Genomic DNA, 24808 nt, shown 5'->3' with positions numbered 1-24808 from the left:
TGCCTGGAGGTACGCCGACACCACCTTCTTGGCCACAGAGGTGTGCCGGGCCGCCTTCTGCTGAGGAAGCACGTGGCGGGCTGCATCCCCTGCCCGTCTCGGGTGACTTGGGAGCTGCAGGAGGTGCAGATTCCTAAATGTTAGACATAGCTGCGGAGCAAGTTTGCATCAAGTTAGCAACTCGTTAGTGGTAGGAGTGAAAGCCCTACGCTCCTGGGATGTGTCGGAAGCCACATCAGTAAGTAAAGCTTCCCCTCCCTGAGGGCATGTTGTGTTTCAGTTCCATCCAGGTATGAGACTGATAGCTAGGCCATGGAAATGGGCAGGGAAAGGCACACCTTTGCCTGCCTGTGTCGTCTTATACGTCAGCCATGCCCCCAGGTTAAATGGCTGGGGCATCCTGAGCAAAGCCCCTCGTTCGGGCGGCCTGAAATGTCTGTCCCAGTCTTCCCCGAGAGCCTGGGGAGGCACGGCTGCCCCGTGCAGGAGGCGCGAGTGGCCGGAGCCCTTGGAGAAGAGGGTGGCTGGGTAGACGTGTCAGCTGGAACCACGCGAGCCTGCCCAAGCCTGGTGGGGTTTCGTCTGACTCTCCCGGCTCTTTGGAAAGGAGCCTTGAACGTAAAAGGAAGGGCCAGGTGAAGCTGCTAATACTCAGCTCGTTTTCATTGCGGTATAAATTTTTAATGTTGGGTTTTGATCTTGTTTCCTTCTAAGGTGGCAGACTGAGATACTTTATGGGCTAGTCTGACCGGGCTCTAAGTCTCCACAACCCCAGTCATGTGGGAGGGATTCCTTCTTAGATATTATGCACCAGGCAGACTTTATCCTTTGATCCTGTAGCTTTCGGCTCCTTTCTCCAAACGACAAAGTTTTGGTTTTGCTAAGCAAAAGCCATTGCACTGTCACCTTTTCCTTAAAAGAGCTAGTGCTTAAAAATGGAGAAGATTGTAAATAAAATGATGTCTTTCTGCTTGCTCGTTTGGCTGTAGATCTCTGGAATGAAAAAAGAATTTCAGTCTTACGCAGTGTCAGGCTTCAAGTCTGCATGGGGTCATGAGCTAAGACTGCAGAAAGCTGTAGACTCAGCTCAGTGTCGGGTGAATGCAGAGACCTCAGGCACAAAAGATACCACCACGCTTAGGTAATCTAATGGTATCTGCTGATTTACCTTCTTTTTTTTTTCCTTTTCCCTCCTGCTAAGGCTATGATTTGAGTTTGCATTTCCTGTAACACAGGTTTGCTGGTAGTGCCCTGCATTTGGATTACTACCACGGCCACTGATAATCTATTACGTGTGTGTTGAAATACCCAATACAAAAGGCTTTGTGGAAAGACTGTTGTTGCAGGATGAAGCTCCCCAGAATCACCTAAATTCAAACTTCTTGTGCAACCCGAGCTCTACGACTCTCCGTAGGCGCATCACACGTCAGGTCTATTCTGTATGATTCTTCTGGGAGGAACTGGTTTCTTACCAAGGATAGGGTAAGAAGCGATAATTCTCTAAGGCAAATGCGGTTCCAGAACTAGTTTGGGAAACGACACTTGAACTGTGGATTTCTCTCTCTATAGATGTGTTTTGTCACTTGCCGCCTGTATTGTGGCATGAATAGATCCACGCGTTTCGAACAATATAGATGGCTTGTGCTTCACAGGCCTTGGGACATCCAGTTTGGGGCTGACATGATTGCACGGTGAGTAGTTCCCCTGCTCCCAGCTCACTTCTCATGCAGGCAGATCCCAAGGTCTCCTCATCACGTAGATTTAACCAGGTCGTCCGCTGACGATGCCAGGCTTGTCCTGGTTCTTTCACGGTTGCATTCCCCCTCGCTTAGCAGTGGGCAGGGCAGCCGCTCAGTGCGTGTGTTGCACGCACACCCTGCCTTTCGGTCTCTAAACAACCGCGACCCTTTCTTCCTTCGGCAGAAAAGGATCCGCGCTGACAGACAGTTCTGGTTTGAGTCCAGCCTTGTGCCAGAGCGGCTACGAAAACACCTAGGCAGAATGACGGGTACGGAGGTATAGGAACCTGGGGGGTTTGATGCAGGTCCTGCCTTTTCCTGCTGAGAAACCCTTGTGAAGCTTTCCGCAAACCTCAGCGGGTGATGGGGAGCGAGCACCTGAAAGGAGACCGGGGTTGCCTAGGTAGTAGGTGATCAGGCTGTGCTAGCACACCAATTTGGCTACGTAAACGCACGCAAGGAACTGACGGGTAGCTGAAACTTCACCAGGTCAGACAACTTCAAGCCTGCCGATTTCTTACCGTTTTCATTTTCCAGTACGCTTTTTTCCTTCCTATATTTACGTTTCTTTAACCCCCACATTTCCTTAAATGGAATAACTCGGAAAAGAAATAGGCTGGCGTTGCACTGAGGCGGTGTGCCTGGGGGCCTGGCTCGCTGAGGCAGGCTGGCCGGAGCTGCTGCCTTCCGCGCCCGCTGTCCCAGCGCCGCCGGCCTCAGCACCTGAGCTCGTGTGCCTTCAGATGGCTTCGTTCCCAGGACGTCAACGAGACCGTGCTTGGCCGGGATGGAGACGAGAGATGAAGAGCTATCCTTGCAGGCAGGGAGGGAACGCTGCATTGTACAGAACTTAAATTTGGTAATACACGAGGGGGTTTTCACCAGCAGAACTGACTCAGGAGTCTCCTGTGCCCAAACTCTAAATCTGGACTCTGAATCATGAGCTGCTATTCCTTAATAGCTCTTAATAAAGCAAAAGATGTGGTTTCAACCAAAATTTTTCAGGGGGAAAAATACCTCTCTGATGATGACTACTCCTTGTTCCGTTCATAATTAGGTGAAACGATTTTGTTCTGCGTTTGGTGCACAGTCAAGTTTCTCCTCGGGCGCAAGCAGCTAACTTCAAAACTTTTAGGTGCAGCAGGGTTGCGTTCGAGGAAGCCAGGACCCACCACTGTCCTTGCGAATGGAGAAGGTGCCGCTGCGACCCGCAGGTCTTGCTGTGCATCTTGCCGACGGGATTTTAATGTTGTGAAATATGTGCCTCTGGTCAACCAAAACAGCTCTAAAAATTAATGAGGTGCACAGAGAGGCTAATCGTTTTCCTGGGGGAGAGCGGGGAGGGCGACGGGAGCAGCCCCCAGCAAAGGGGGGGTCCTTTCTGAGTGCAGTAAGGGCCACAGGAGGACACCGGCAGTTGGCCCGTGTCGGGCGTACAAGGGCAAGTTAGGGCTGGACCTGGCTTGCCAGGAGAAGCCTAGCACTCGGCCCTGCGCTTCCCGTCCTCCCCCAAGCCGCAGGATCACGGTGCGGTGCGTGTGTGTCACGTTAAATTAACCAGGCATCACCGTTTGTAGTCAATGGTTCTCATGGGAAAGGCTCTGTTACCCGGTGAGTAGGAAATGTCTCAGAAACCCAGTGCATTGAGAGTATGTGTCAATTGTTTCCTTCCAGGCGCTTTGGGAAGGGAGCCTAGAAGTTTATCTCAGCATTTGCAACGATATAAACAGATGCCAGGCACTTCAAGTACACAGAAAAGGAAAAGGTCTTGCTTGGCCTCCCTGAGCAGACTGGGAGGCGGGGGGGTGGAGACCAAAAGCAACATGAACTAAGTCTCTCCCTTGCGGAACAGGGAAAAGCAGCTAAGTAATGCAGATGTTTGCCTGCGTGTATACAATTTAGTTTCATATTACCAAAATCTGTACTGTGCACACGTGGTCAAAGGATTAAAGAGATTGTCCGGTTCTGTTGGCAGCATATTAAAGTATTAAAACTACAGGCTTACTATGATGTGTTTCTATTATCAAGCTGACCGCAGAATTAAAGTGATTCAAAGGAGGACGTTGTTTTAATGCAGATACCGGAATCGCCCCATCCTTTTGCGTCTGGCTTTCGGCTGCGATCTTGGCTGTGAGAATGCCTTGGGAAGGGCTCCCACGGCCCTGCCCGTCCCGGGCCACCCCTACCCTACCGCTCCTGCTCGCGCTCAGCTCAGATTCCCCCTTCTCTGTCCCTGTGCAGCGTTTATGCCATCTGCCGTGGTAAAGCTGGTGTTTCCAGTTGCTGGAATAGCTTTCCTGGCTTCCTTTGACACGCTGCAGCTAAATCCTGTCTTCAGGTGTTGATCTGTAAGGTCTCGCTGCGGACGTCTCCAGCTCGGGCGTTGCGGCTCTGCCCGTTCCCGCGGTGGTGCGAGCCCGGATCGCGGTGCTGGCACGCTGGGCTGCAGGCAGCGGATGCGGCTCCCTTTTTCTTCTCTCGCTGTTGCGCTGCCTGATTCTGGATCTTGTTGGACCCCAGATTTCTGTTTCTTTTTTTGTCCGGCTCCCTGAGATGGCAAGTTGTTGGTGTCCGGTACTGTGCCGGGCCGCCGTACGGCTGCTGGCACCCAGCAGCAGCAGGAGATGCGCGTGTCGTGGTGAACTTTTAATATCTCAGCCTAGATAACACTGGCTAAAAAGTAACTGTAACTTCACTCGGAGAGGTTGTCACTGACCCTTTATAGCTGTTGGTTTATATCTTGACATCACGGACACTATATATCTGTACATCTGTTTTATTTATTTAGTATGGTCTTCTGCGTGGTTACCGCCCGTACGCAAACTGGAGCTTGCCGTGGCTCTGTAGCCACCAGACCGGCGGCGATGTGATCCATTTCGGGGCCGTCTCAGGCGCCGTCACACCATCGTGTCCGTGAGCGAGAAGGGAATTTCTGTATGAGCCCCTGCTTTCTATTACAATTTCCACGTAACAAATTGCTTCAGAGCCAAAATGTGTCACCCTTAGCGCCGGTCTGCGGATGAACGTATTTTTTCAGGTGATCGTATTGGAGAACAATTCTTTTTTTTCTTTTCAGTTTGTTGGTCTTTGAGAATGAAGCATGCAATATTAAGAAGCCTTTTCCAGATGCTTTTTTTGTACTTAAGTAACTCAACAACAGCATGCATTGAAAACTTCTAATTTGTCCCCTGCGTTTGCTTTTCAGAAGAGCTGCTGCTGGAGGTCCGTATACCCCAGCAGCCTCGCTGGGCTGTAGAGCATGTGCATAGATGGGGATGCGAGACAGCCTCACGTGCAGAGGGCGTGAGCTATCTCCGTAAGCTTCTGGCCCCGTCCTTGCATACAGCTCCTCATTCCGTTATTTGCAAAGCCCTGGGGGAACTCAGTGAGCTCTTTTAAAGTTGCGATCAAGGAGGGCTGCTCCGGTCAAGCAGCTTTTTAAAAGCCCTCGGATGCTTTCGGTGTGAAAATTCACATGCAAAAAAGGTGAAGGACCCTCCAGACTTCACAGCTGGCCTCAAGAGCGTGTGGAATTTGAAATGGCAAACGCAGGGTTGTTTTTCATGGAAAAGTCAATTTGTGATGGAAATGGGGTATTTGGTGCCTAAATTTCCAGTTGTTCCATCTCAAAGGTTGGATTTATCACGGTGAGGAATTAGAGGTGTGTGTTCAGCAGTGAAGTTAGCTGGTGGCCGCAGACGCTGGCTTTCCAGAGCAGCTGGCGTTTTCCAACGCGCATTTCCCAGCGTGTTTCCAACGCGCTGGCATTTCCAGAGCAGCTTCCCGTGTCCTGCAAATCGGTGGTTCACCTGCAACCTTGCCGTGCCGCTGAAAAGCAAACGGTAACGATAGGTGCAGCTTGCAGGTGCAAGGGAAGAGCCATGCCTACTCTGTAAGGAGGGAAAATCGGCGGAGGTGAGTCGGTGGCAAGGGCCATATTTATCCCAAGTCGGTAGGAATGCAGAAAGCCGCGGAAACAAAACATTTTTATCCAACTCATCAAAAAGACACGACAGTTGGCAAGCGTAGTTTAAGTGCGTTCGTTGGAAATGAAAGCCTATATGAAAGGGAAAAGGCATGCTTTGCGTTTAGTCAGCATATGAAATTTGGCACTTAGTCTTTTATTACCTAATTTTTATTTTGCAAAGTGTCAAGTACTTAGAAGTTCACAGTAACTTACGTTAGCAGTCCTTCCTCATCTGCTGTGTTATAAAAACACCCTAACGGGACTTGGACATTTGTTAAACAGTGGTCTACGTAGTCAAGCGATGTAAAGTTTGTTGCTCTAAGCTCTTCAATTAAGCTGGATCAGTTTGCCCGAGGTAGGCGTTAAGTCCAGCCGATGTATTTGGTAAAACAAATGGGAGAATTAATGTAGATGTTTTGAAGAGCACTGTATTCAATATTGCGGAATGAGTATGATGGCGCTCTGTGGGTTTTATTTTTAGATGAGTCGCGAGGACAGAATAATTATCAGAGAGTCAGCACTGGCATGCACTCCCAGAAATGATTGTACAAAAATACTTTTCCAAATGGTAGCTAAAGAGCTCCTAGCTCACGTTTGGAGACAAGAAATACCGTGCTAATTAATGTTAGGCCAGCAAAGAAAGATGCTTCGCTCGCCTGTTGGAACGAAAAGCAGCATGAAGTGTACTGGCCGGTGAGGCACAAACTACACCCAGTCGAAATTAATATTTGCTGTGCTTGTGTTCCCTAGGTCATCACACTATTTACATTGGGGTCCACGTGCCGAAGAGCTATAGGAGAAGGAGGCGTCATAGAAGAAGACCTGGGCACAAAGAAAAGAAAGAAAAGGAGAAAATCTCTGAGAACTACTCTGACAAATCAGACGTAGAAAACGCTGATGAGACAAGCAGCAGCATCCTTAAACCGCTCAGTAAGTACTGGTTTCAGTTGTCGCTCACTATAACGGTCTGTTGTCTAGTGATCTGCTCCTGATCTGATGGCGGAGGAGGAAACTGGATCCACGAAAACAGTCATCTCATGTGGCAGGGTCGGAGTCGACTCAGTCAGTTGCTGTCGAATGGTTGCCGTGGGTTGGAGAAGGCGCAGGCTGGAGCAGACGTTTCATCCCTCCGCATCACCCGAGTTTGCTCCTGAGCTAATGCCAGCCAGGAACAGGCCCAATTTTAAAAAGCAGTTTGACACGGGTGTTTAAAGAGATAGCAAAGAAACGCAAAGACAGAGTGGATGCCCAGACAGATCTATTGCAGCTTCTGCCCTGGCTCTCGGGGTGTGCTCCCTCTCTAGAGTTCAAGTACCTGTAGTTTCAGGTAGAAACAGCCTCATCGGAGCAGGCTGATGAGAAGCACCAAGACGGCTGCTATAGACCGTGAGCAACATACCCGCTTGGGATTTGGCTTCGTTGTATCAGTAACTTGTGGTGCTAAGAAGTCTTTTCCCTTCAGTAATTAACCACGTTTAAGTTTTGCAAACAAAAAGGAGAATAAAAGGTAGCGTTACCGTACGTTTGAGTATCTGTAGGGGTTGAATATCTGGGTTTTGATAGGCAGATGAGGTCCGTTTTGGATGCCCTGTGCCTCCGTTTGGGCTGTTAGCCAGAGGAGAGAGATCTTTTTATCTAGTGTCACCACTATACAGCTCTTCGGTAACATCGTAGGAGACCGTCACGAAGTCCCATTCCTCTTGCTGTTTCCTCTGTTGGCCACAAGCTTGTTCTGAACTCTGGGGGATGACTGCTTAAATAGAAGTGGGAGAGAGATGGTGACAGCCTGCTAAAATGGGGACATCTTAGCTAACAAGGTTGCAATATCGGAGAACAGCCCGGGATATGATGTAGCTCAGATTATCGAGGCTAAGTCCAGATGGTTGGATTTCATGAAAGAACTCGTTCATCAGTGAGAAAATGTTTCCTGTGTGCGAGGAGGGGGGCAAGCAGGAGTCGTACGACCTGATCTTTGATTGAAGAAACACGTGAATTTTTCATTTTGAAGTTGTGTTGCCGGGTAGTTGCTGCATATGCAGACAGTACCATGGGAGCAGATCAGCCATGGCTGCTACTCGCAGCGGTGCGGGTGCTCCAGAGAGCAGCAGCTGGAGAGGACGGCAAGCCACAAAGTCCGTTTGCTCTTGCTGGCTGTAGTTCCCTGGTTGGCCCAAGGAGGTTTTCTCGTCGACACTCAGAAACCAGGAGTTGGTTTTACACCGAAAGATATAATTACCTGTCTTCAAGAACTCTAGATATTTTAAGTTTTATATTTACATTTACATCTCTCTTCTTCTTTGGTGTGCAAGTGACCAGATCGGTAGAAATTCCTTTTTGGCTTCTGGATGTATCGATATCCTAGGGGAATCGTTTCCACAGGCTAATTGTGTCCGTGGTTGAAAACCTATTGCTTCCATCAGGTTTTGATTTTCTGCCTTTCATTTCGTTCATCGTTGTTTCTGTTTTGTGTAATTTGAGCAAGCGTTAATGGTATTTTTTCCTCTATTGTTCGTACAGGTTGGTATGTTCTTGTCTATCTGCGTGTAAAAACGTGCAGTCTTTTCATCTCTCTCTATCTGAGAATTTTCCCATAGACGTTTCCACCCTGACCTCTTTGCACTATGTATTTTTGGAATGGGATCACTTAAATACCACACAATACGCCAGGTGTCCCGTGCAATAGCATTCATACTACATCATTTTTAACTTTTTCTGTATTGTTCACCGTCTCATGTATCCAGATACTTTACCAGGTTCTTGCAGGGACTTGCTGTTTTGCGCTGGTGGCCAGATCTTTTTACAAGCTCGCGCGGTTAATTTAGAACACTGTAAGGGATAGGAGTAGTTCAGATTACTGTCTTGAATTTCCAAACATTGAATTACATGTTGCCTCATCTCCCCAGGTTTTTACCCTCCTGAAACTCTTCTCTTCGTAGGTGACCTGAATTATTTGTTCCCTACGCTTTTTTTTTGCTTGCTAACAACCCTTTCTTCTCTAGCTCCGCGCACGTAGTAACGCCAGGCTTCCTTCAGAAATTTGTGCTGTTCCGCTTTTGACGCTCTCCATCATTTATAAATGGCTCTGTATTTCCATTTCGTTGTCTGTCTCTTAGGTGGTTGCTGATCTGAGACAGCTGTTGGGTGTTCAGACTGTTCCAGCTTTAGGTGTCTCTTAGGGGAACCGTGGTGAAGGCTTTCTGAGGGTCTGAGCGGCTCACGCGTGCCACGTATCCAGCTGCTGTGCTGACTCTTGGTTACGGCAAGTGCGTCCAAGAGAAGACCAGGTCTCTTCAGACAAAGAAAAAAGCACCTCACCAGCTTAGGCTGATACTCATTACTGGCAATCATGGCAAGAAATCTCAGTTATAACCCTGTTTTTTTAATCTTTATCTGTTAATTGTAAGTGAGTTAGGGGTACGTGGCTCAAATTCAGTTTCAAAAGAGCGCTAAGAGTATTGGAAACAAAGAATCGGGGAATTTTGAACAGCAATTTTAATGCAGTTGGGAGAAAGCCGGCATGAAATACCTTAGATATATTTGAGAGAGCTGTCGGTAGAGAGTATGTGGCGTAAGAAGCTGAAGTATCCGTTAGGACTTAACCCTGTGGTTTGGTGGGCTGGGACAGGGAAGGCGTTTGCTACGGAGCAGGGGTGCCAGGGGAGAAGTGGCTGCGTTGTGGCCGGGAAGGAGGGAGTTTGGGATTCTGCTTTTCTTCTTTGAAGGGGGAAAAAAATAACGGAAACGGAGCAAGAAGTGAACTGCAGAGCGTGGAGACAACCAGAGAGCGAGCGTCAGTCTAACGTGCGTGAGGTCGTTTGGCAGGGATGGATGATTATGAAGGGACTGCGCTGTCAGAGCCAGGCCAGCTCCGCAGGGGCTTGCTGGGTGTACGCGTGGGGTACGCAGCGTCTCCGTGTCGTCGGAAGAGGAGAAAAAAAGAAAAAAAAAAAAAAAAAGTGATGGACACCAAGGAAAGAGCAAATCCTGAGCCCGCTGTGCCCTCTGACGCGGCTCAGCGCCTTTCTCGTGAAGGGACCCAAGAATAGAAGAGCGAGGGTGTTGCAGTCCCCAGGATTACGGGCTGCTGGAGCAGGTGCGTTAATGACCTTTGCGTAACGCCGCTTTGCGCCACGGCTGGCTGCAACCAGGGGCTGCGCTCGCCGCTAAAGAAAGGGACTGGATTCACGCGTGCTTCAGGTACCCGTCAGAGACCGAGGCTCGAGGAACGCTGCGTGGTGAAGGTCGCGCGTAGGGGACTGCCTTCGGACAGGCTGCCGAGGAGGTGGTAGGTGTCTGCAAGTTTAATGAGGTAATGAAGTGCTGTTTGTGTAGTTAACGATGAGACGAAGGGGCTGACCTGGATGACATGTCAGTCTTTGCCTTAGAATTGGAAGATTTTGAATTCTTATATTCTGTTTTGTTAACCATGTTTTAAAACGAGCAAACCCCAGTTTTACATGAAGAAAACCCAGACATCTTGAGGAAAGGTACGCTGCATCTCAGTCTATAAACCCGAGAATTTACATAGCTCCTTCTCTTTGTTGATTTTTGCAGTTGCTCACTTGGCCAAGTATCAGACACTGTCGGTTCAGCGTGTATATAATTCGTAGTTTACTTCTTCTTTAAATGTAAGGACAAGCATCTAAAGTTTGATTTGCAAACTCTTCAATAACGTAGTTGTTAAAATAGTTCCTAGAAGTTTAGGAAACTACTTGCTCGTCTCCCTTACACCGAGAGCTTTGTTTTTACTGAGTAGAAAGCTTAAGCCAGCTTCGATGCGATACATCACTTCTATTTCTTGACCTGTCCCTAAGGACCGTGGAGCCTGAACCCAGATACCCTACCTGAGGGTGATTTCTCAGCTTCTTTGGTGAGAACTCTGCAGTCAGATTTTGACCAAATCTGGATTTGACTCACCAGGTCAAGCTGCTTGTCCCACAGCAAACCAACCTGATGAAACATGTCTGTGGATACAGGCAAGAGAGTAAACAGGTCCAGAATTGCAAACCTTCCCCGTAAACGTTTTGTTCCAGTTCGAAACTGGTCTAGCTGCGCTTCTGGATTTGGGAATTGGTGCAGCCTGGAAATGTCAATCTTTTTTTTTTTTTTTTTTTTTTTTTAATCTGTGTCCAGTTCAGTGAAACAAGCCAAACTCTGGTAGTTTATAAACAACCTTCAGCTCTCCCATCTGGAGCGAGTTAGGGAAACTTAACGCGTACAGGTATGTTTTATCCTAAGGAAATGATTGCTTGGGAAAGATGCCTCCTTCAGAAATCCAGACAGGGCGATTCTCTGAGACCCTGGGGAGGAGGCTCGAAGGCACTCTTCCCTCGGCAGAGCCCTTTCAGTATATTCCAGGCCTGCAGGGCTGTCTCTGCGCTCGGAGAGAAAATTGGCGTTCCCGCCCTCGTTCTCAGGCAGGACTGCTGACACCGGTGCGAGCTGAAACGCGGCTTCCCTTAACCCCAGACTATTGCAGATCCGTGGTCCAGATGAAGTGTACCAGCACCTTATTTCTAAAAGCACCTCCTTTAAGCAGCCTGGCCCTGGTTTCCACTTGCAACCAGTAAGAAGGAAATACTTTTTAGCAGTGGTTATTCTGCACCATCCTGGAAGTTGTCATACAGGTATTTTTGCGGTTAAAAAAAAAAATATTGCATTATTAGTAAGTGGGCTTTAAATGCCGCCTTCTTACTGCCTAAAACACATATAAGAGTTGGAAAACAGATGATTTATGCTGTCAGAACACTGCAGAAGGGGAAGGATAGCATATTGGGAGACGATGAGTAAAATGGGGTTTTCAGAGGGAAGGTTTGGTGATTTTTGCAGTGCTAATGGCTGGAGTATTGACCTGTTGCATTTGGGGCATATTCCGTTGGTCTATGGTTAACTATGGTTAATGCCCTTAGTGGGGTGAAGGAAAGACTCAGCTGACCGGAGAAGAGAGGTGATGGTGGAAAGCCACGGGAGGCTTGTCGGCGGCAGGGGTGGAGGTGTCGAGCCTGGTGGGGCCTCCTCGGGTCGGCCGATTGCTTGCCTCCATGTGAAGCGGGTGGTATAGCTTGCTGTTACTTGCAAGGGACGAGACAAGGGAGGAACAAGGAAGGCGGAGAGAAGTTTCTTCTTCAGGACGGGCTGAGATCTGAATCCATTTCCCTCTTCCTCGTTCTTTACTATAGACACGGGGAGATTTTCCCATGAGGAAATGCATCTCTGCTTGATCTGGGAAGGGGTTTCTTCTCATTGCCTGGTTGCCCTCCAAGTTAATTTGGCTCACCTCCCTGGCTCCAACCCAACGAAGTCGCGTCTCTCGGTAAGCGCTGTCGTAGCAGGCAGCGTGCAGACACCGTGTTGATGTACGGAGCAGTATGAGGTGCTCCGCAGAGATGCCTGTGCTTGTGCAGAACTCGCTTGGGTCGTCCTTGGGCTGGCCCAGCTCTGTGCCCTGTAGACACACAGGACATGCAGAAAGTCCACGTTAACAGAGATACGAATCTATTTTGAAACTCTTGATAGCGTGTTTAGAACAGAAGTGCCTGGAATGTGGGGTACAGGCTGGGGCTGATGTGAGCGATTACAGTGTCGGAAGAAACAGAAGTAGAAAAATGTGTGATTCTTTGACGGAATGGAAATTCTCGTCTTTGTTCAGATGATCTGTGCATGGCCTATGGTTTCGGGAAGGTAGGAAACTGCCTGTGTGTATTCGTGACTCTGAATTCAGCGGCTGGGATAAAAATCCTCTTATAGGCAAAGGTGATTCCAAGCAAATGGAGAGCAAGAATCCCAAAATACTAAGTACCTGTCCCTTTCCAAAATACCTTGGGGAATTTCATGTGTAGTCAAGGACTAGTATGATAAGCTGTAAAGTAATGACTTGCAATACTGCACCTCATTTCAAGCCCTAAGGCATTTTACACAAAATAATCACAAAAATGATGCTAGTAACATAGGTAACAAGAGATTGAAAATTCTCTGTTCTTCGGAGTGGTTTTAAAGCTAGCTAGCCATAGACATCCTCAAACCTTGTTTTCAGGAAGTTAACTAGAGGCATCGCTTGCTTTTTACTTGATCTTTTTCTCAGTTTAGCAAGTAGGGGCGGGAAGGCGCGGGCATGGCACTCGTGTGCCCCGCGTTCGTGCGAAGCGATGCTCGCTCCTCCGCTCTGCTCCTCACCGTTCTGCAGAGCTGTTAACGCAGCCTGACGGCTCGGGGAGGGTGCGAGCCTTCGTTCACAAGTGATGGCAAGAAGGCAATAGGCACGTGGATTGCAGCATCTTACGTTCTTGAGGTCTTCTCTGAAGCACAAAGTCTCGGTGGCTGCCTGACTTTATCATAGCATCGTCAAGGTTGGAAAAGACCCTTAAGATCATCGAGTCCAACCGTCAACCTATCACTGCCAGGTCCATCTGTACCATGTCCTCGAGCACCACATCTATCTGTTCTTTAAATACCTCCAGGGATGGAGACTCAGCCCCTGCCCTGGGCAGCCTGTGCCAATGCTTGACCACCCTTTTGGTGAAGAAGTTTTTCCTAATATCCAACCTAAACCTCCCCTGGCGCAGCTTCAGGCCGGTTTCTCTTCTCCTATCACTCGTTATTAGGGAGAAGAGACTGACCCCCACCTCGCTGCAGCCTCCTTTCAGGCAGTTGTAGAGAGCGATAAGGTCTCCCCTCAGCCTCCTCTTCTCCAGGCTAAACAACCCCAGTTGTTTAGCCGCTCTCCACTCTCATTTTTAACAATTTTATGTGGAAATAGCCTAAAGAAGGAGTTTGCTTTGCTAGGGCAGTAAGCTGCCTGCTGACCTCTCCATCCTCATCCTAAAAGTATAGTACTTGACATGCATATGAGCACATATTTGTACGCGTAAATGCCCTGCCTTTAAAGACCAAGAGGGAGTCTTCGGGAGTTCCCTTTGCTGAAGGGCTGTAAGACGAGATTTTTTCCTTCAACGATATGTTGTTGCTGTTGGCCAAGTATAAAGGTTGTATCCCACAAGTTGTGGGGCGTAGAGCCTTGCTGCGATGCTGTATGGTTTACTGACTGGTTTTGTTAAAACCGCCTGTGGGTCTGAAAAATTGTTTTTGCCAAAGTGAAAGATTTGTCCAAACTCAGCGTAACGCTTAAGAAAATGGAGTGGGAGGAAGGGAAATTCAGTGTTCAGAGTTTACTGGAAAAGGGGAATTCAGGGCGCCCTGCCCCATGCAGTGCTGGGCTTCCGAAATGATGGTGATCCTTAGCTTTGGCGGTGGATTCGGCAAGGGGCTGGGACCCAAAAGCAACAAGCAATATGGAGGGGCCCACGAAACTAATAAACTGCATGTTGCAACAGAATTTTCTTAATGCTCGCACCCGTGAAGGGAGCAAAACCTGATTTTTGGCAGGAGGCGCAATGTTGGCAGGTGGATAAAGGTAAGTGCAGAATCTAGATTTTGGAAACCCTTAAAGGAGGGCTAAGCGGCTGGGAGCTGAGGCCATCTTTCATTTCACACTGTTGGTTGCAGCTCTTCTGCATACGGTCACGTGTGGGCTAAGCTTACCGACGGTTTTCTTTACCGGTTGAAGGGTGTAACTGCGATCCTGTTTACAGGACACAAAACCCGAACCGAGGAGAAGGGGTTGAAAATCTGGATCTGTCTGTTGGGGTGGCTTCCAGAGGACCCGTATGGCCAGAGAGAGGGAAGGGGTGATATGTCATCCCATCAAAGGTTTGTAAAGGTTTGCGGTTTGCTCTGAGAAATTCGTCTTCTGCCCATCGGCAGTAGTTCTTGAACGTTTTAGTAAAAAAAAAACCTCTGTTGAGCCCTCAGATGTGGGTTAGGAGGAGCACTTTGCTGAAAGAGACAACATTTGCAGCAGAGTCCTTTCGCTGAGGTGGTGTTTGAGGCTCGTGCTGTCACTCTGGATGGAGCGCATCCCGCCCAGTGAAGGTGAGGTTTGGTCCGGGTGGATCCGATGTGCTACGTACGCAACCGCTGTGTCCCTCTGTAATGGTGGCCAAGCGTCTTCCCTCACTACGGGTTAATATGCACCTTTGAACAATTCTCATTTAAAATGCAGCCTTCTCTCCAAAGTAAGTTCTGTGTGAGCTGGGGCTAGGAAAGCTGGAAGTCGAGAGAGCCCGCTTGCTTGAAGCTTGCTGTCAATTTGGGGTACGTGTGCTAAGGCTTTGCTGCCGAATACCTGCACTTAAGTAGTGCTTGGGAGGACGCTTGGCGTGGAGGGAGAACTGTAATTATCTCTAATAAGTTGTCCGAACCTGACAGATCCTGCAACATCAGTTGGCACCGGTGGGTTTTTTGTTTTGTTTGCTGGTTTGGTTTTTTTGAGAACTGGTTAATCAGTGCTTGGTTTATCGAAACGCCTAGCGATATAAAGCATGTGGTGGTGAGCAATCTTGTAGCAGGAATTCACCAGGCTGATTTGTTTAAGTGCAGGCTTTTCATTTTTAATCCAAATACAACAGTTTGTCTGTTGCTGCGGGTTGATGTGGGGCCCCCTGAAGTTGATGGCATTAGTATCCTTAGTTTCCTTTACGCGATGGTTTGCTTCTTGCGTAACGACTACGGTTTTTGGTCCTTTCCTCAGGTCTTCTAGCGGGTCTAAGTGCCTAGATAAGAGAGCGGTGCTCTGTGTGTGTGTATAAAGAGTTTTCCAACACCGGCCTGTCGAGTGCAGGACCTCTCAACGGTGCTAGCCAGGTATCCCCCGAGGCCAAGCTACTCTGCTTTTTTGCTGCGTCCTCTCACTCACCGACACGATCTCTATGAGAAAAGAAAGGCGTGAGCATGCATGCAGGTCTTTCTGCATCTCTAACTGTCCCACCAGTGGCTCAGTTACGATCTGTTCACCTCGTGCTTCACATTTCTTGAGAACCGTCGTATTCTGATGCCCGTCTGCCCCTTTGCTCAATACCAGTGCTTGTGAACAGTTTGCTTACAGAGACAAGGCTCTATTTGAAAGCTCTCGTGGAAAAAGCAGTTTGAGCCCACCGGTGTGGAAACCATCTCTTTCTAGTTTTAAACGCAATCCGTTTGACATCGGCAATGCATTTGGCAGGCCTCTCCTTGCGAAGAGCAAGCTTCGTGGCGCTCCAGCACAAAATTGCCTCTTCTCGGGAGCACTTCTGCAGAAAACGGGCAACGCCTTGCGTGCAGGGTTACTGCAGCCATGCGGCGGTTTGAGGAGACCACAGCGTGCCCGATCTATGGGTAAACCTGCCTGCAGCCCGAGCCGGAGGCTGCTTGTCGACATGCCCGTGCCTGGGATGCTTAGAGGATTGCTCCTGTTTGTCTTAAAGTTGAGTGCGAGGTGGCTATTTAATTGTACGTCTCTTAAAAAATGCGTTTGTGATCTCTTTGGCTGTTTTTAAACGGTCTTCCTACCTCTTGACGTGCAGTCTGGTTTACTGTGAAGTAAATTTCTGGTTTTGCTTCCCAACTCGGAGTGCCTGCCTTGCAGGAAGAGATCCTGTATTACGGAGAACGTCCCAGTCCATTTCCAGTGAGGAGCAGAAGTTGCCAGTCCAACTGTGCAACAGTCCACCCGTAATGAGATCGAATTAATTCAACGAGGATACTTAAACATCAATTTAGGAAGGCTCAGGCTTGGTGTCTACCCTGCAAGTTCATTAAGCTAGCGGCTATAAATAGCGAGAGACGGCTGCAGGATTGAGATGAACGTACCTACTTAGCAGAGCAGATGCAGCACAGTCGGGGTGTGCCAAGAGCCCTCTTTCTATTAGCGTTGTTGGGTTTTTCGGCAATCCAATTTCTTTCCTGGCTCTTCAAGACGCGGGGTGGGATTTTCCAGAAGCTTTTAGCTTCGGCTCACCACAGTAAGAGCAACGGCAGACCAGTGCTAAGAGCCTTTGAAAAATACCAGGCAGGACGGCCAAATAGCTTAATTGTTTTATATTAATATTTTACGTAGGGCAGATGGTCAGGGAGAGTTTCCCATAAATGCAAGGGAATCTTTGGTATTTGGGTTTTCAAGAAGCGCAGAGCAGGCTAGCGGATGGGGCCAAGGCGGCGGGTTCAGCTGAAGCATGCCTTTTCCTGCCCCTCCGATCTCGGACGCCGCAAGTAGCGTTATTTGGGTCACAGGCGGTGCAACTGCAGAGGTCAACGCAGAAATCGTTACCGCTGCGATTGCAAACGTGCCCTCCGCGTCGCTGGGGGCCTGTCGGAGAGGCTGCTGGGGCGCAGCTGGCTGAGCAGATGGGAAAGGGCGCGGGAAGGGTGCAGGCGAGGAGCGGAGCCGTGCCTGCCGAGGGCAGAGCCTGCGGCTGGGCAGGGCACCGACTGCTGACACAGCCCTTCTCTGCTCTCGCCCTGCAAAGGAGAGAGTGCAGAATGCACGGAGAGACCGCTAATTACCTGGGCTGGACATCTGACTACCTAGGGTAATGCTGACGGCGTCCTAGCCCTGAATATTTGGCTAGGCACCTTCTTCTAGTGGCTCGGGCTCCTCTAAGGCAGGAGGAGTCCTGGCGTCCCTGGCAGTTGCCTCACTTTGTGGGGTCGGGAGGCTCTCTGGCCTTCCACTGCAGGGGATGCAAACCTGGAGTTGCGTTAGGTTTCAGGATGGGTATTTTTGGGTTTATGGGTGGGTGCAGGGAAGAGGCCGTGACCTCAAAAACTCCAGAGGAAAGCTGGGGAGAGGAGGTGTAAGGAGAGGTTACTTGAAGACGCAGTTGACGGGCAGCTAGGAGGACTTCTTGTAGGTGTGGGAGTGACAGAGGAGAGACCCACGTAGGAGGGAGGTACTTCAAGCTAAACCCGACGTCCTTTCACCCGCTGATGCCTCCGGCTCTCGGCGGTGGGAGATGGTCTGGATGGTGCTGCTCTTGCTCCTGTGCAAAGACTCAAGCTCCCACCGAAGCACTCGGGCAGGAGGAAGGCACGTGGTTGGGTCTGGATGTGACCGTCACCCTAGGCAAAGGCTTTCTTTTTCTTCTTGGCAAGAGTACAGGATATTTCTCAGACAGCTAATTAAAAAAATTGCTTTCTTAGCAACACCTCTTGACTGAAGCGTTGGGTTTTTTTCTTTTTTATCTTATGCATATGCGAATCGCATAAGGGCTTCTTAGGAACACTTAGGTTTGTTTAAAACACTTTGCACTTCCCTTACACGTAACATCCACCTTATTTAGGGAAATGCATGGCTGCAATCGGACTTAGAGCACAGAGGGCTGCTAACCTGGCCGGCGCTCTTGCTTTGCCTCTGCTGCGCAGCTGAAGGCTGGCAGTCCCGAGAGCTGGTCCGTGCGAGCGGGCCGGCGGCTGCCCGTCAGCGGGCGAGTTGCTCTCGGGGGGCTGAGAAGAGCAGGCGGCTGCTTTTTGTTCCCTGTTTCCAGGTAAGCAAACGGTGCAGCTTTTCATCGCCGCCGAGTACGCTCCCCTGCTCTTGCCTGCACCCCCCCGCGCTATGGTTTTCCCTTTCCCCCTTTCGGTATGTTTTCCGAAATAATTATTGAAGCGTGTTTTTAACATCTCATTCTGACACAGAGCAAAACTCTTGTATCTTTGCCAAGCTTTCATTCCTAGCTTGTGACAGCTGGGAAAGGAGCTAAGTTGGGTTTTTTTATTAATTCCCTTGCAAAGTCCAGATTGTGGGTCGGTGTGATAAAAGGTAGGGCCAGGCTCTTCCTCCCTCAGTAGGTGTGTGCCGAGACTCCCACGCACGGTAACAGAAAGCGATCTTCCCTGGCGGTGCTGGCTGCTAAGGCAAATACCGAGGGCCTCTGGCGCAGAGGATTAGTTCTTTTCCTGTCCAGAAAGGTATGGTGGTTGTGATTTTTCCCTTTAGGGTCATTTCTGAAGTTGCTTTTGAGAGTAAGGGTTGGGAAAAAGAAGCAGCTGTCCTTGAGTAAGTTACGTGCCTGTTAGGTCTGATTAAATGTAGGCATTGGTCGAGTACCCGTAGGAAGAACGCGTGTGCACACGTGTCTGAGCTTTGCCCGGCTGCCGGCTGCCCCGTGCGCCTTTGGCAAGTCCTGAAAGCCTGGTGTCGAAAGTCTTCAAAGGGACGGTCATGTCGGGGATCTCCTGTGAGTGAAAATACATCTCATCCTACTGTAACAGCGTCTCCCACGTTACCCTCTCTGGTTGGCACTCTTCATGGGCATGGTTTTGCATCTCGCTCTGGCCAGTCCTTTGCTTTGAGAAAGCCGCCGGCCTAAGGGGAGCTCCAAACTCTGCTTCCCAAATTTTACCTTCTCTCTTCCTCTGCTGTGACATCTGAAGCTCTCCCCACCAGACTTCTGCTTGATACCAGGGTCCGAGGACAAGGGGTGAATGCCGAGGGGATGAAAGCTCCATCTGTTGGGGTTCCTCTTGTCCCAAACGCCGCAAGCCGTCGCGGTGCAGGCTGCTGTGAGCACGAGCGTCCGTGCACCGCGTTCTTTCCCTGGCCGAACGTCTCAGCTTGCTTCCGACATCGTGCGCCTTTCCCCAATAGCAGGAACTTTTACTCTTTCCAGCAACATTTAAGTTTTTTTCCATGCGTTCCCCCGCCTCTCAAGTGCCACACAAGTGTCCTTCAGCAATGAATGACTGTTTAGCCACACCAACAAAACCAGCCCTATCTCCGCAACCGTGCGTGGTTCCTCGAAAGAAATCAGCGGCGTAGGCTGAAATTCTGTACCCAAGCTTACTTATTTCTTGCTCGTGTATCGTTTCAGGTAGCGGTAATGTCACTTAGTGTTGGTGTTAGTCGCCTTTAACTGCGTCGAGGCTGGTGGGGACTTCAGGAGTGTGCTGGCTTACGAAGGCGTATCGAAGTGACTCGGTGTGTCACGCGGGATTTAGAGAGCATCTTGTATTTGTAGGGTTTCAGTGTTCCTTTGGTTGTGATGCAGTCAGACCGGTGCTGAGAAGCCATTCCAGTTTGAAAAGGAGTTAAAAAAAAAAAAATCAGCGCTGTAACGTGCCCGTGTGAAGCCATCGCACATGCCTGGGCCTGGAATAACGTGAATATACAGGAGAGAATTTTCCACCCGTGCAGAGGCCAGGATAAAATGGCTCAGATCTGACTTCTGCTTTCAGAGATTTCTGGCCGTGACTGAAAGGAGCAGCCGCCGCGGTGGAAGAAGGGGGGAATGAGAGTGATGGTTTTCTTCTCAAGAGGAACGATAATGTGCTTTTCATGAGGATTATTTCTAGGGGCGGTGCATTTAAAGGCACAGTGTCATCTCTTCAGGTGTTGTTTAAAACCTGCCTCCGCTGTTTTCATTGTTAAAAAAGAAAACACGCACATCGCCGTGGTAATAACACCAATAGAGACGGCGGAGCTGTTGAGCGGTTCCACTTACGTTATCTCAACTTGAAGACATCAAAATCCATGCCGCTGCAATAACAAAATTAATTTGAATGGGAAGTGCAAATACAAAAGTAGTGTTGTTTCAGCTGGCCTTCTGGTTTTGACACCCTAACGATCCTGCCATACTTCTGAGTTTTCAATTTGAAGAACTGATACAAATATTTTATGCTTAAGTGAAAGTTAAGAGTCTTCTATAGCTCTAATTTCCCCTTGAGAGGGGAGTTAACGTGATAAACCCCGTCTGGTTAATACTGAATTAATAGTGGCAAAGTTGGAGATAAAATAACAAGAATTGAGCATTGTGCGTGTGATAAATGTGGTCTGGGCAGAACAGAGAAAATGACCTGCAAAATGAAGCGATGACTCAGTCTTACAATACCTTCGTTTTGAGTAGGTGTGAGTGATACCAAGCATTTTCATTTACTGGCCGCTTCTGCCTCGGTTAACCGCGTCTTTGCTTACAGCTTTCCAACTAAGCCATTCTTGATTAAGAATGGTCTTTGCTGCTTTTTTCGTTACCAGGCAGTTTTTATTGGAAATCTCCCTTGGCCAGAGGTGACGCTATCACCCATGCTAGATGTAGAGGAGAAGAACTCAATACAGACCGTACGTCGGGTTTAAAGCCACAGGGTGCGTAGCTGTCTACTTTGTGGATTGAAAGTGGCTCTTCAACTTCGTCTTGAAACTTCTTCAGTTTTTAAGTGCCAGAAAAAGTGCCTCTGGGAAGTTTTATAGGGTACATATTGCCACTTTGACACGGTACGCTGTTCGTCTTTTAGCTGGACAACGCAAAAAAGAGGCCGATTCCTTTCGCAGTACGGGGGAAGACCTCCTTTAACTGGAAGCTCGCTCTGCTAATCTTCTGCCTTGAACTGATAGCATGTGCCGCTATAATTACCTAAGCCACCTTAATTCTTTGCCTAATTCTGTTCTCTGCATTCACGTGAAACTGCTAAGGGACAGGAAAGTCTGAGGAATTTACCATGTGGGGAAAAAAAAAAAATCTCATTTAGAAGCATTTTGATTTTAAGCCAAATATATTTCTGCAGCTGAGGAGGGCTGAATTGTGTAGGTGATGGCTGGTACTGTAAAGCTGCCCTTTTTGGATTAAACTCTCCACAAATCCGTGGGACAGCGTGGGAACGAGGCATCCCAAAGCTCTGGGTTTCTCGCTGTGTATATGTAAACACGAGTTTGAAGCGTTTCAAAGCGTACACACTGGACCTGTCCACTGAGCCTGGTAGCTATTTCAACATTCCCCTTACGTTTCATGCAGTGGGTTTTCTGACTCACGTTTTAGCAGAAAGCAGGGCTTTGTTCAAGGAGGCTCAGCCTTACCGATGAACAGGCAAACTGCTCAGCAGCGGCGTCGCATCGCCTCTGTATATTTATATTTGTAGGTGTATGTAGCACGGGTGCTGTTTGGAGTTGAATGCTGTTGGGTGGCCAGTATTGTACTAACAAAGGGAGGAAAAGGGGCTATCGTGGAGATCCTTACAAACTTGGTGGAAATGTTGTATATTGGGTGTTCTCTGCTGTCACTGTTCCATCATTGTCGCCCCAGACCGAGAAGTGACTGGCTGGAGGACGAGTTGATCAGGCAAGTTACAGGTTCTCCACTTGGCTTGGTTTCCAGAGAGGTGTAGGGAAGGAAGGGGGTTCCCATGGCTGTAGGTACGGAGGCTGAGATGGAGGGAGGCACGAGGCAGGCTCGGGGTCTGTCGCTCCGGGGAACGCTGGAAGTAGAGCCGTGAGCTGGAAAGATCTCGTTCCTTGTGCCAACTGAACATCTTGATGTAGGCTCTGTGCAAAATTCTCTAATGGAAATTCAACCAACATCTGGATTTCCTTCTCTAAGCCCTACTTTGTTTTTTCTCTTGGCACTGGGGAACCTCATTGAACTGTTCCTATTGGGACCATTTAAAACGCTGATCCTTAGTCTAGTTATTCTTGAAGCTGGTCCCCGTTTTTTTTACTTTTCTTTCCACACTCTGACGTCTGCTTACCCATCAGCAGAGCTGTTGTAGATTTGCCTGTCACTTCTTGCTTCTGCTCTAGGAAGAAGGCAGGTTAGCCACTTCTGGAGGGACTGAAACGTAGGTTGCAGGGCAAGCGTTGGAGGGTAGGGATGGGTAAAAGAGGGGCTCTCCGAGTGCTCCCCACGGCATGGAGCTGAGCCTTCTCTCGTCCCAGCAGGTGCAGAGAATTATGCCCGTCACCTACTAACCTCCTCCAGCTGGGATCGTGCGTCTGGGAAAGGAGTGCACGGATGGCTGCTCTCTGGATGGCAGCAGATGCTGATCCGATGAGCAGGATCAATGGATGTTTTAGCAGAATCGTTTTGAGTGGTGCAGGGCTGTCTGTAGAACTGCGATGCTGCTCCCTTCTCCCTAATACCGGTCATTTCTGGGCCCTTTCCCTTCTTCTCTTGGCACCCCCCCCATTTATCTCCTCCTCCAGATCGGGCTGGCACAAAGATAATGCGGATAATTTTGATTGTGCAAGGAAGCTGTTAGGGAATGAGATGATTAAGAAATGGGGGGGGGGTGAACCAGAGATCTCGAGGCCAAAAACCTGTTTTACTCGGATGCCAGCAGGTTGGTGTGACAAAACAGGAGTGTTAAGAAAAAGTAAATCAATCGTATACAGAATACTCTGCTGATAGCGGACGTCTTTCTACCTCCCTACGGCATATCGCTCCAGTGTGTGCTTTGCTGGAGCTCTAGCTTGCATAAGCATGAACCCTAAAATAAATACATTTCTGTCATCACTCACAAAAACCAAGCTTCGTTCTACCCTTACAAATGCTTTTGAGGAAAGACTTCTATCGGGGCTGAGTCTTCTGCAGCTGTGCGTCATGTCCAAGGACCAACTCCTGGGTTTCTCTTTCTGCCAGGGTTATTTTAGGGATGGTGAACTTGCTTTGAAGTTTCTGTTGTGTTGGAGCAGATGCCGTGTTGCGAATGCGTTCATGCCTTGAAGAACCAACAACTTATTGAGAGGCAAGAACTGCCTTTCTTTTCTGTCTTCTGACTCTTTTATCTATTTGACTTTGTGATAAGCCAAAATGAACTATTTCACCTGTGACCCGAAGGACTGGAAGCCAAAAACCACCACCAAAGGAAATGGAAGGGGAACGACACTGGAATTTCAGTGTCATAAACCTGAAGAATAAACAAGGTAGAGTGGAAAAGGCCTCGGCCCTGGTACATTAATCATTGCAAATTATTTCCTTTCTTCTTTGTTAGTGTCAGCCATTTCCCAGCAAAATGGTATATTCATTAAAATAAATTGTGTGATATCTGAAACGAAAGCTTGGAGAGCTGTGGGCTCTTCTGTTCAGCTTGGAATCCTGATCCAACGTCTGTTCAAGCAGGGGAGAGTCTTTGCTTGGATTTATTTGCTGATTTCTTACCCGCTGAGTGAACTTTAAGATAATGATATTAAGTACATCAAACTTACGTGTAGGGAAGAGCTTGGTCATCTGAAAGCTGAAGAGGAAAGCAGATGTTAACTGAAATGTAAGCAATTCTTTATAGATGTGTTTGTACTTGTATCGCCAGATTTATGCCTATAAAAAGGCAGATCCCTTTTGGTGCGTTTTGCCTTATGGTTTGTACGCTCACTGGAAGCGTAGTGTAGACCTCAGCAGTTAAATGGAAATAAAAGTATGCATAAATCAGCAGAGCCTTTCCTTCTGTTTGTAAAGAAACCTATGAATGGACTAGTCTCAACCTGAATGTGGTGTTGGGCTTGTGTTCAAGTCTTGCTTCCAACTGGAGACCTTGATATTTAAATATAGCAATGGGAACTGAGTTCATCCAGCTGAGGAGGGGTGTTTGATTTAGCTCTGAGCTATGGGTATATAATACCCTGTGAATTGCGTGGCTGTGCACGAAAGGAGAGGTATTTTGAGCATCCCGATCTGTGGAGACCTCCAGCAGTTACTCTCTGTTGTGTTCATGCTCCAAGAGCGGTTTCATAACGATATGACTTACTAGGCTTGGATTTCAGGCTCTGATGAATAACTTGGCTCCTCTGTGTTGAAGCTACGTGGGAGTCTTTTTTTGCTAGGTGCAGCGTGTGTCCTTATTTTGTACTTGCGCTTGTGCTAGGGGGACCTGGGCTCGGCAGCAGAAGGCTGCGGCTGCTAAATCGGCGCTTTCGCCTCCTTGCAACCAAAGAGTTTTCCTGATGTAAAAGCAGTGGCGAGTGGAAGGGTGCTGGAAGGTCGAAACGAAGCAGAAAGCGTAGGCGTCAAGACCTGTTTCCATACAAAAGGGAAGAGCCAGGCTCCACCGTGAGTCAGCTGTATATTCAGAGAGCCACCCATCACGAGAGAACGTGTCTCGCAGTGCCTGGCCCCGTGGGAGCTGGGCAAATAGGGTCTGATACGGGGGACAGACGATACGCGTAATAGATCGACTTTATGTACACGGTACAGCAAATAATGACAAAAGTTTACGGTGCTACGGCGACAATGTGGTCCTTGGCTGTAGAGCACTGATAGCGTTGTGGGTTTGGGGGGATATTTTTATTTTTTGTTTTTAAAATGGATAAGTAGCTCTTACGATGTGAATCATCAGTCAGGAAAAAAGAAGGACGCACGCTAAATAACAGCACTCGCAGGAAAGAGCAATCGGGAAGAGTTCGCTGTAGGCAGTGAAACTTTGTGTGCTTGGCTTTTTGTGCAGAGAGGTCAGAAAAGCTCTATTGAAAACACAAAATTTAGAGATCGAGACGCTTACCAAGTATCCTGCACCAAATCTGGGCAGAGATAGG

The 24808-nt window shown here is 48.6% G+C and overlaps 1 protein-coding gene across 2 annotated transcripts in view; it reads left to right on the top strand.

Moving 5' to 3' along the window:
* Nucleotides 1-24808, top strand: part of SLC4A4 (solute carrier family 4 member 4) — a 191117-nt gene that overhangs the window by 46879 nt on the left and 119430 nt on the right. For both annotated transcript variants that reach the window (XM_082315604.1, XM_082315605.1), the window contains exon 3: nucleotides 6457-6636. In XM_082315604.1, coding sequence (XP_082171730.1) covers nucleotides 6457-6636 — 180 coding nt within the window. The remainder of the gene's footprint in view (nucleotides 1-6456; nucleotides 6637-24808) is intronic.

This window comes from Platalea leucorodia (genome assembly GCF_965183815.1).
Source record: "Platalea leucorodia genome assembly, chromosome: 6".
Lineage (NCBI taxonomy): Eukaryota > Metazoa > Chordata > Aves > Pelecaniformes > Threskiornithidae > Platalea > Platalea leucorodia.
This window is presented reverse-complemented; position numbering and strand designations above follow the sequence as displayed.